General features: G+C 29.1%; 1 protein-coding gene across 1 annotated transcript; it reads left to right on the top strand.

Moving 5' to 3' along the window:
* Nucleotides 1-6,181: 6,181 nt before the first annotated feature.
* Nucleotides 6,182-12,317, top strand: LOC137822271 (serine/threonine-protein kinase Aurora-1). The gene is made up of 9 exons (XM_090294746.1): nt 6,182-6,340; nt 6,479-6,598; nt 10,590-10,736; nt 10,825-10,920; nt 11,172-11,267; nt 11,354-11,450; nt 11,554-11,671; nt 11,914-11,986; nt 12,062-12,317. Exons 1-9 carry the CDS (start codon nt 6,302-6,304, stop codon nt 12,161-12,163), a joined length of 888 nt encoding a protein of 295 aa, XP_090150872.1. The 5' UTR covers nt 6,182-6,301; the 3' UTR covers nt 12,164-12,317.
* Nucleotides 12,318-12,665: the final 348 nt, after the last annotated feature.

Raw genomic sequence — 12,665 nt, 5'->3', positions numbered from 1 at the left:
ACACAAATAAATTAATATAAATAATATATGTATACACTAAATTTTTTATTATTTAATTCCATACAAAGTGAAAAATAATAAATATATAAATAATGTAAAAGGATCAGTCAATTATAATAAAACTAATTATAAATATATTGTTAAACTAAAAGATTATATACAATTTGTTTAAAAAAAAAATAGAACCACAACATTACCTTAAACTCAAGTAAATATTAAACATATATCTTCTAAAATACTTATCCTATCCTGTGTTTTTTTTATTTCAAGTCTTCTTATATTAAAATATATTATTAATATTGACTATTTTAAAAATAGTACTTTATAAATATATTTTATCTTTATAAGTTATTTGTATCTTAAACTTGTTACTTTGTGTTTCGTTATAATTCTTTACTTCTCACCTACTTAGATAAGAATATTATGATTTAAACAATCATCGAATAAGATATATAAATTAATAATAAACTTAAATTAAGCCTCCCATAGGAATCTTTCTTTTTTTTCCTCTAAAATCACTCCAAATTTATTCTCTCAAATCCCCTCCCCAATCCAAACACACAATTAAACTTCGATTTGAAGGTTTGTTTTAGTACGCAAATATAGTCTCACATCACTAAGGAGTCGATGTCAATAACACTTTATATACTTCTTCCTTCTCCAACCGGTTGAGGCATTTTTTAAGAACAACACTGACCTCTAAAGCAGAAAATACATTAAATGTGCTGATTGACTATAGCAATATTATCTCTCCGACTACCACTTATAAAATGATAAACATATAATTAAATACATTATACCATTCATAATTATGACAAATTATCAAGTGAAACTTAAACATATGTCTTTTAAAATATTTTTATTAAATATATTTTTTCAAAAACTAACATTTTATCCATCATAACATAAAAGATCGAAAAGAAAAATTTATCTTTGTAAGTAGCAGTATATTAACTAAATTAACATTCATATAAAACTCAATACTTTTGAACATAACTTTCATTACGGTCTCAATACACAATTTAAATAATTAGTGAACTAATGATATTTATTATAGTCATATGTGATAAACTTAATTCTTACAAATAACAAATTGGTAAACACATTGGTCCACCTTACATATACAATATAATCTAATACACCATATCACTCATAATTATAACACATCATTTCTCGACCAATTTAACTCATCGAAACATAATAGTTAAATATTTAAATTATAATAATTACACATATTAACACTTCAAATCAAGTTTAAATATATTTTAGACAAAAAAAAAAACTGTAGTTCTATGGATTAGATTGCTTAATCAAGATCAAGTTGCTTAACTGATATTTTTCCAATAAAACAAAATTCAAGATCTCTCCTTAGTTGAATTAGTATAGGTAACTTAAAGAGTAAGTATTGTCATTTAACATTTTACTAATATCTCCATTGATGTTTGACTCCATTTTGTGGTTTTTTTAGTAAAAGATGTGTAATTTTATTTATTGAAACTTCAATATTCCAATAACTAATTTTTTCTTATTCGAACAATCTCAACAAATTATATTTATTTAGTTTATTTTAACATCATGTACGTAAACGCAAAAGTATAACAATATTTTTTAAAGTTGGATATGTTGATGATTTAAAACCATATTACCTTTTATTAAAATTACTACAGTATTAAAGATACATTTGAAACACCAATTAACCTTTTTATTCGTGTATAGTAAAAAATGTTTGAATAGTAGGAATTGATTATATTTTACGTGATTTAATACTTTAATAATAACAATTATTTATGGCAAGAGATTCCAGTAAAATATATCCAAATCAAAGATATCGCTATCATTTAGTATAATCAATGAAACAGTGAGGAGGGAAAATAAGATCACAGGATAACGAAGTTCCAATTACAAATACAATTATTTGTGTGGTTTGGCAGAAAAAATAAGGGATTCAATAGGTTTTTTAAAAAACCATGCTAAAAAAACCAGGAAAAAATGCCAAAACAACACTCAAATAAATAGAGCCCACCTATTTCCTGTATTTCTATGAGAAATATGTGAGCCAAAAATATCCACAAACATTTTTTTAGAAAATTATATTAGAGTATAAGTAATATATTTTAAATGATCATGAATATTTTATTATTAAAATAAATAAATAAAATATAAATATAAATGTAAGTTATTCAGGTTTTATTTTAAAAGAATTACTATCTCTTTGAAAATCTTTTTTTCTTTTTTTTTTCTTCTCTATAAGATTATAACCTCCCCACTCATCAGAGTCAACCATTAAACTCTTGAAAGCAAAATCTATAAGATTATCTGATAGAGTTAGTTCAATTTTTACTCTTCTCTTTGAGTTAAATTTTGAACTTGTAGATCTGTCTCGATCTAAGTTTACGCATGTGACCATTTTTGTTTTAGGGTTAGTCTTTGTTAGGTGAGAGTCAGAGTGATACAATTAGATTCTTTATTAGGACTTTGTGGTGTATGTTAAACTACTATTGAAGCTTTTGGTAGGTTTGGGCTCCTAGTGAGCATTTGCTGAAGTAAAGGTAAAGGGAGCTAGTTTAAATTTTGAATAGAATCTTAGGCTAGAAGATCTGAATGTGAGGGTAACATGGTCACCAATTCAAAAAAATTGTTTGCAGGATTTTCTTGTTTTGAGTCGATTGAAAATTGATTTAAATTAAAATGGATTTATAGAATTTATTGGTTTAAGTTGATTGGAATTAAAATGTGAAATGGTAGATATTATAGATGTTCTTAAATATAACAATATTTTAACTATTTTCAAATTGATATATGTTTACATTCAATAAGAGATCTATAATAAAGTGAAAGGTCATTATCAAACTACAGTACCATGTGATTTTTTTAATATGGTTAAATATAACAATATTTTAACTATAATAATAAAAACAAATTTATGATGTTAATTATTTTTCTATTTTATTTTTATATTAATATTTAATTTTATTATTGTATTATGAACCGTTATTTTTTATTTTTTATAAAATATATCATAAAGTTTTTTAATTTAATTTTCTAAAATATATTTTTATATTTTCAATTTTCACAGTTGCTTTTCAAATTGAATTTTTGGAATTTTATTACCATTTTTTTTATCTTTTCGCTCTTTCTCATTTTATCTCTCTTCTACCTCAAATCTCTTGAAATCTAATAACATGACTCTCATGCTCTCAGTGTGTCTCTCATACTTTTTGTATCTCTCATATATAAGGATACACATCTCTCATACATACCGATACACATAAATTTATATTTCATTTAAATAAATACAAATATACATATAATAATAGTAAAATTAAAAATAAAAAATAAGGAAACGCCTATGTTCCCTTTAATAATAATAATAATCATAATTATACACCATTATATAAAAATATATATTTGATAATTTTCTTTAATATCATTTTTTAATTCAATTTTTTATTTTTTATTTTTTAATAAATAAAAAATAATGTATTTAATAAAATAAATAATTTTGAACTCTTTTTAAAAAAATTATGGTTACATAATTTTTCAATATTATTTTTATAAATTTTTGAATTTTTTTAACTCTTTTTTAATGGTTACATAATTTCGAACTCTTTTTTTAAAATAATGGTTACATAATTTTAATATATATATATAATTTGTATTATTTTTAATTAATTATTCGTAAAAATAATAAAATTATATATTTTTAATATAATAAAAATGTAAATACACTTTCGCTAATAATAATAATATTAGTAAAGTGACATTAAAGTAATATATTCTTATTATTGCTAATAAAAAGACTAATAGAAAGATAAATACATCCCGTAGAAAGATAATATGATTGAATAAGACAAAATAAAATAATAAATTTATAATTAAATTAAAAGAGAAAAATTCATTTCATCACATTAACATTTTATCCATTTCACTTCATCTTCTTCATTTTTTTTCTTCACTCCATCAATCCAAATATAAATTTCATTTATTATTTTTATTTGTACACAGAACTTTTTTTAAATATTAAACACATAAGTTAAATTTAGATTGTCGGTTACTTAAAAAAATAAAACAATAATTTTATTATTAAATGAGAAAATAATGAAAAGGATAAATACCCATTTCTTCTCGTTGATCTAAAAAAATTTGGACGTATGAGAGATACAAAGAGCATAAGAGTCATGTTATTTGGTTTCAAGAGATTTAAGAAAGAAAAAATATAAAGTGAGAAAGAGTGAAGAGGGAAAAAACGGTGATAAAATTCCAAAAATTCAAATTAAAAGTCCTTGAAAATTGAAGAAATTAAAATATATTTTAGAAAATTGAAGAATTTGAGATATATTTCAAAAAATTAAATTAAAAAAAGATTACTCTACATTCAAAACTACTTTTGATAATTGTTTTAATATGTTTTAGAAAAAAATAGGAAATAACACAATGTCCATGATACAATAATAAAATTAAAAATTCCATTTATATATATACTTTATATATACTAGTGGAAACACAAGTACAACAACACTTGTGTATCCGCATTTTTATCTTTTACTCAACTTTCATGATGATAGAATTTTAACATATATACAAAAAGCAGTTGAAAACAGAAAACAAAAAATAACATGTTAAAAAAATGATGAATTGATTAAACAACATTTTTTTTTCTTTTTCGGTAGAGTCTCTATTCTTTTTCAAGTTTTTTCTATTCTTCCATTGGTAGTTTTGAGATCGAAGAGTATGATGATGTTCATGTTAAAGTTATGATTTAGTCAATGGTAGATACAAAAGAATAATGGTTTTACCAAAAAATATAGTTGCTTGAAATGGAGTAAAGAGAGTAATTGAAAATGAAAGTTATTTTAGTTGAGATGTGAGATTTGGTGTAGAAATGTGTGAGAGTTTCTTTCTTCATGTTGTTGCCTTAAAACAAGGAATTAAAAAAGAAGTGAAAAGTCCATTTGTCTATAAAAACTGTACATTAATATTAAATTAAAAAATAATTATAAAATAAACAATTATAATAAAAATATTCTTTATATATAGGTATAAATATTTTAAAATTCTTTACCGTCCCTTTTTTAATATGTTAAGGTGATGAAATGATTTTTTCTCTTTTAATTTAATTGTAAATTTCTTATTTTATTTTATTTTTGTCTTATTCAATCATATGATTTTATGACAAAGTTCGGGATGTATTTATCTTTTTATTAGTTTTTTATTAGCAATAATAAAAATATATTAGTTTAATATCATATTTATTAATATTTTTATTATTATTAGTGAAAGTTTATTTACATTTTTATTATATTAAAATATATAATTTTATTATTTTTATGAATTATTAATAAAAATAATTTTATTATTTGATAATACCTTTCAGTTTATTATAGATATGGGTTGGAATGAAAACAAATTTATTAATAAAGTTCAGTTTGAGTCTTTTTTTTTTTTTTAATAAAGGAGATAAATTATTTATTGTTATTAAGATGAGAGGAGGATAAAGAATAAACCAGGATGGGTAAAAATTAGAAAAAATAAATTATTATTTTACCAAGTGTTATAGTGTGAACTACAATTTTTTTAGGAATTTCAGATGTACAATGATTGTTTATGTTTATTACACATTTGATTTGAAAAACAACAATAAAAAATACATGAAGAAATTAAATATAACAAAATATAATTTCTTAACTTAATAAACACAAACTTTTATTTTAAGTACAACAAAATATCTAAAAGAAAGAAAAGTAAGCATTTTCCCCATTTTCACTAGTGTCATGTTTACTACTACTATTATTGTATTTACTGTATTTGTATTATTATTATTGTTATAATTATTCTCATCATTATTATATGTTGTTATATTAACACAGTTGATAAATTTTACCAGGATAACTATTATTAAAAGATACAACGTTAAAATTAACATTATATTTATATTTCTCTAGTTTTCTTATTTAAAAAAAATACTTTTATAATTCTTTAAGAAGAAAATTTCATCTATTTCTTAAATGAGTGGTTTTTTAAAGATGATTTATTTTATAATTAAAAAAATTATTAACAAATTTCATAAAAACATTAATTTGTTTGACTATTTTAAAATGATCGTTTGTTTATTATCCGTAGAAAAAAGAAAAAAGAAAAGGAGAAATTTGAAAAGCGTATAGAGCGGGATTGGAAAGAAGAAAGCTGTTGTGCTATGTGTTAATGCAAAACACAATGCAACAGCACACAGCCTCTGTGTCCGTTAAAACCACTCTCTCAGATTCTCTCTCTCCATCTTTCTTTCCATTGCGCTTCCATCACCATGACCAACGCAACAGAGACTCAGCCTCAACAACACAAGGTCTCTCTTCCTTTCTCTCACACACAAATCTTGGGTTTTCGTTTCTGCATATATTTTTCTATTTTATTTTGCGGAATTAATCGGCAACAAGATTTTGTCGCAGTTCTGTTCTGATTCTGTCGTGCTTCGTTTCGCTAGGATTCTTCTGATGCGTCGGGTTCAGCTGCGGAGCGGAGGTGGACGCTGAATGATTTCGACATTGGAAAGCCTCTTGGAAGGGGAAAATTCGGCCACGTCTATTTGGCAAGGGAGAAGAGTGTGAGTTTTCTTTTGCTAGGTGTTACATATAAAGTGAGTTTCTAGATGCAAGTGAGCGGTGCGATTCTCTGTAAATAAACCTATTGTAATTGAAGAATGAATAAGCAATAATACACACATTTCTTACCTCTAGATTCTTCCATGGTTTATATTCTGTTTTCTCTTCTCTGTTTGGAAATTCCGATTGGGTTTCCTTCCTTCAGCCTTTATCTTCGGTGTCCTTGGAAAAGGAACCCTAGACCCGGTCTTCTTTTATCAATTGGTATCAGCTTGGTCTTTTGGAAGACTTGTGATGCTACACGTTCCGCTCAAGCCATGAAAGACATGGAAGAACGGTTGTCAACACGCATGGATTATGGGTTTATCGAATTAGCTACGTCTTTGAAAGAAACCATCCAAGTGAAACAAAATACTCTTGCCAAAAGCCTCAATCAGGCACCAGAGTCGGCTGCGCTGCGCACACAAGACGTCTTTGTTCTTCTTCATAGTTATCGCTTGGTCAGAATCGACTTTTCTTAGATTTAATGGAGACAACGTCATTCACATAAGACGTCTTTGTTCTTCTTCATAGTTATCGCTTGGTCAGAATCGACTTTTCTTAGATTTAATGGAGACAACGTCATTCCAATCCATAATGCGACAATTATTTCTTTATAATTAATATTCGGATGACATTAAAGTGAAACTGGCTATCCTTCATTTCGAAGCTAAAGCTTTGCATACGGCTTTAACCAAAACTTCTTCCATTGATTTGGCATGATGATCCTATGATAAAGCTAAGCTAATTTTGCCCAAGGATGTATGAGGATACTAATCATATCTTTAATTCTAACAAGAGGAGTCTTTAGAATCAAAGAGGAGTATTGGGTCTTGCACCGACGTCTCCAATGGGTCTCATCCAAATTCACATACAAAGTCCAAATTTTAGAGAAACCTTACATCCTCATACATGTTAGAGGAGAGAGCGATATTTTTTTATTAACTTTATTCCATGGACGAAAGGATTATGCTATTTTTTATGAACTTTATTCTATGGAGCATAGTTTGGTTCATAAGAAATTACAGATTCATGATGGAGATAGACGGTGACGACATTACTGTTGAAGACATGTGATGGAGATAGACGGTGACAACATTACCGTTGGCTGAACCACTGTTAATGCATTAACGGGGTAGTAGGATTTCGAACCATGCGGATTACGGGATATTACTAGCAAAAACCAATGCACATTTTGATTCACAGCAGTACCCACAATTTCTTGGATGTTCAAGTTGCTAAAAACTATAGGTTTACAATTGAACAAATGCAGCCTTTGAATGTTGTTGTGGCGGATGGATCTAAAATATCAATTTCTTCTATGGTCAAGAATTTCAAGTGGACTATTCAGCATACAGCTTTTACAGCAGATATGTTGTTACTTCCCATGGGGTGTTGCGATTTAGTCTTGGGCATAGAATGACTGATACAACTAGGAGATATCATCTATGATAAACTTACTATGGAGTTTAAAGTCCAAGGTAGGAGACATGTGTTAAGAGGAGCGACAACAAATCAGGTAAAAACTGTTAAGAAACAACAGTTTTGTGACCGATGGAGTGCACCTATAATTGATGCAAGTAGGGCATGAAATGAAACTTTATTACAGTCTTTAACAACCCATGCCCACGCCCATGTGGACAAATCAAGAGTACCTCTTGAAGTAGAAGAGTTACTGGAAGAGTTTCAAGATGTGTTTCAAGAAACCACTCAATTACCTCCATGACAAGACATAATCACCAAATAACCTTGAGTCAAGGCGTAGACTCAATAAATACGAGATGATATAGGTATGCTAAAAACCAAAAAGACATTATTGACAAACTTATATAGGAATATTTGAAGTCCGGAATCATTTAGAACAGCTGTAGCCTCTATGCATGTTTAGTAGTTCTGGTGGGAAAGAAAGATGGATCATGACGGTTATGCGTGGACTACAGGGAGTTAAACAAGGTACAATGAAAAACAAGTTTACTATTCCCTTAGTTGATGACTTGTTAGATGAACTTAAAGGCCCCACAATCTTTTCGAAAATTGACTTGAGAGAAGGATACATCAAGTCAGAATGGACCTTGCAGATATATGGTGAATACTTGGTGATGCCTTTGGCACTAATGCACCTGTTACTTTTCAGGGCCTCATGAACACAATATTTCAACCGTTTTTGAGGAAAATTTTATTGGTTTTCTTCGATGTCCTCATTTACCGTAGGAATTTGACGGAACATCACAATTGCGACAAGTCCTGGTAATCCTTAGACTCAATTCTTTATTTGCTAAAAGATCTAAGTGTTATTTTGCAATAGATAGGGTGGAATACTTGGGACATATCATATATGGGAAAGATGTTTCTAGTGTTCCTAATAAAATTGCAGCCATTGTCAACTGGCCTTACCTCAGACCCTAAAGCAGTTGAGGTTGAGGGGTCTTTTAGAGCTAGCTGATTATTATAGGCGATTTGTTAAAGACTATGGAGTGATAACTAAACCCTTAACTGGTATGTTAAGTAGAGACAATTTTACATGGACGGATACAATTGTACAAGCTTTTGACAAGTTGAAATCATTAATGAGTAGCACACCAGTTTTGGCACTCCCAAACTTCTCACAAGATTTTGTTATTGAGGTGGATGTTTCTGACTACGGGATTGGGGCAGTTTTAATGCAGGAAAATCATCCTATTGCTTATATTAGCAAAGCTTTTAATAAGCAACGACATTCTTATTCAACTTATGAAAATGAATTGTTGGGAGTAGTCTTTGTTGTTCAGAGATGGAGGCATTACCTATTAAATAAGCATTTTATTATCAAAACAGATTATTACAGCTTAAAATACATCTTGGACCAGAGGTAGACAATTGATTTTCAACAAAAGTGATTAGTGAAATTGATGAAATTTGACTTCTCAATAAAAGGGCAAGACAATGTGGCAGTTGATGCCCTTTCTAGATTGGATAATGTGGAATGCAAAAGCCACTCTTCATTTAGAGTCACATATGCTAACTAGAATAAAACAATCTTGGACTGCTGATTCAAATTTACAGAAATTGATTACAGAAGTGCAGAAAAATGTAACTGCCCACAAACATTATACATGACAGCATGATGAATTGAGGAGAAAAGGGAGATTGGTGGTAGGAAACGAATCCCTATTGAGGAAAGAAATTCTGTAGTGGTTGCATGCTTCACTAGTGGGGGATATTCAGGAGTGAATGCAACTATAAAGAGAGTTAAAGCAGAGGTTTACTGGAAAGGGTTGAATAGAGATATAAAACATTTTATATAGTTGTCTACAAGCTACCATTCACAAACTGATGGACAGACAGAAGTAGTGAATCGTTGTCTTGGAACTTACTTGAGGTGTATGTGTGTTGAATCACCACAAAATTGGGTGAAATGGCCACCCCTAGCTGAGTGGTGGTATAATACAACATATCACACTGCTACTAAGGCTACACCATATGGAATTATGTATGGACAAGTTCCCCTATAAGAGCTGTTACATTACACATGATCATTGACCATTGTTGATTTGTATTAATATGATATGACTGTATTGTATTGTTGCTAAGTTGTACTGGATGTTTCTCCTTACCTTCTTGTTTTCAGACTTTAATTTTATTGTGAAACTGATATGTGGTTTAAGACCAGAGCTGTTACATTACACATGGCAATTGACTGCTGATTTGTATTTATATGAGATGACTGTGATGGATTGTTGCTAATTTGTGCAGGATGTTTCTCCTTACCTTGTTTTCAGAGGTTAATTTGATTGTGAAACTGATATGTGGTTTAAGACCTGTTACATTACACATGACCATTGACCATTGTTGATTTGTATTTATATGAGATGACTGTGATGTAGTGTTGCTAATTTGTACAGGATGTTTCTCCTTACCTTCTTGTATTCGGAAGTTAATTTTATTGTGAAACTGATATGTGGTTTTGGTACACAGAGTAATCACATTGTTGCTTTGAAAGTACTCTTTAAGATCCAATTGCAGCAATCCCAAGTTGAGCATCAACTTCGGCGAGAAGTTGAGATACAGAGCCATCTTCGACATCCCCACATCTTGCGCCTCTATGGATACTTTTATGATCAGGTATTCTTTGTTTTACTTATGTTGATATTGCTGAAGAGGTTTAAAATTTACTTCTATTAACGTTTTACGTTAAATAACTTCATTGCAGAATCGAGTGTATTTGATTTTAGAGTATGCACCCAAAGGTGAACTTTACAAAGAATTGCAAAAATGCAAATATTTCAGTGAAAGGCGTGCAGCTACTGTAAGTATAGCACCGGTTGTTCTTTTCCTCTCCCCATGTACTTGTTTGTGTAATACAAAAATTCCACGTTGACTCACTATTTTCTTCCACATAACTGTATTATCATATTAGGAAGCAAGTAAATACTGAAACAACATTTGACTTAGAGTGCAGTTGATTAGTTATGTGTTTGGCAGTCTACATTCTTAGTGTTTCAGAACAACATTATTATTCTGATATTGACAAAATGTTTCCTTTGTATTTGAGAGCAGTATGTTGCATCATTGGCCCGGGCCCTAATATATTGCCATGGAAAACATGTAATACATAGGGACATTAAACCAGAGAACCTTCTTGTTGGTGCACAGGTGATCTTCTAAACCCAGGCTGCTGTTTCCTATGTGGCTATCTTTGTTTTGTTGTCCTCATTATTATGTTAACTTTTTTATGTTAGGGTGAGTTAAAAATAGCAGACTTTGGGTGGTCAGTGCATACATTTGGTCGTAGGCGCACCATGTGTGGCACACTAGATTATCTTCCTCCCGAGATGGGTATGCCTATGTCACATGAATCACTCGACAAGTATTTATGTTATTTTTTTTCATAAATGATGCCGCATTATATTTCTTGTTAATACTTCTGATGTTTCAACAGTGGAGAGTGTTGAACATGATGCGAGTGTGGATATATGGAGCCTTGGTGTTCTGTGCTATGAATTTCTTTATGGGGTTCCTCCCTTTGAGGCTAAAGAGCATTCGGATACCTACAGGAGGTAAAACACTAATAAGTCGAAATGTAGATTAGCATCAGCATCATGCTCAGACTATTTTTATTTTATTATCCAGGGGATTGATGTTAAATAATTTAACCAACTAGGGTGCTTGTGCTACTGAATCTACTTCTGACTTTCATGTTACTGGTTTATTCTTATTTACTGCTTTGTAAGCATTAATTCAATCTAAATCGTAGTGGAAGTGGATCTCATGTGCCCTTTTGGAAACTTTTTTTTTATAGGATAGTACATGTGGATCTCAAGTTCCCTCCTAAACCAATTGTGTCTTCTGGTGCAAAGGATCTTATCAGTCAGGTTTGTGTTGTCAACTTAGTAGATTTGTTGAAGCATTTTTGCCTAAACTTTTTCCTCTATTCTTTTTATTTGCAGATGCTGATCAAGGATTCCTCACAACGGTTACCATTGCACAAACTCCTAGAACATCCATGGATTGTTCAGAATGCGGAGCCTTCTGGTGTATATAGGAGCTAGCATACCTTATCGTTCTTAAAACATGAAACACTAATGTTTTGGACTTCACTTTTTCCTGTAGAAGCGGTATTTCCTTGCTTCGGACAAATCATAATTACAAATCAGCATGCAAATTCAAAATTTGCTCAACGCAATTAAAATCTTTATTGTGTCAGCTCATTCTTTTATGGAATGTTTTTTTTTTGCCAAGTTTTGCTTATTTGTTAGTCAAAGTCTTTAATAACTTTTAGATACATAGCTAGCTCAATTATATAACGTATTTATTATTTTTTACAAATTTGATAATTAAAAATACTTTACTGTTAATTTTTTTAAATTTTCAGTGTAATATGACGGTTATCTTTTATATTAATTTTTAAATAAAGGTTAAATATGAAATATTTTTACTGATTTTTATCCATTTCAAATTTTAAAATTCCGAGTATTTGTATTTAAAATGTTATTGGAATGAAATTTTGTTAAACTATTTTACGTGAGAATTTTTTTTAATGCAAATTAAGAT

This window comes from Phaseolus vulgaris, chromosome 9 (assembly GCF_051622355.1).
Source record: "Phaseolus vulgaris cultivar YP4 chromosome 9, ASM5162235v1, whole genome shotgun sequence".
In the NCBI taxonomy this organism is placed as follows: Eukaryota; Viridiplantae; Streptophyta; class Magnoliopsida; order Fabales; family Fabaceae; genus Phaseolus; species Phaseolus vulgaris.
This window is presented reverse-complemented; position numbering and strand designations above follow the sequence as displayed.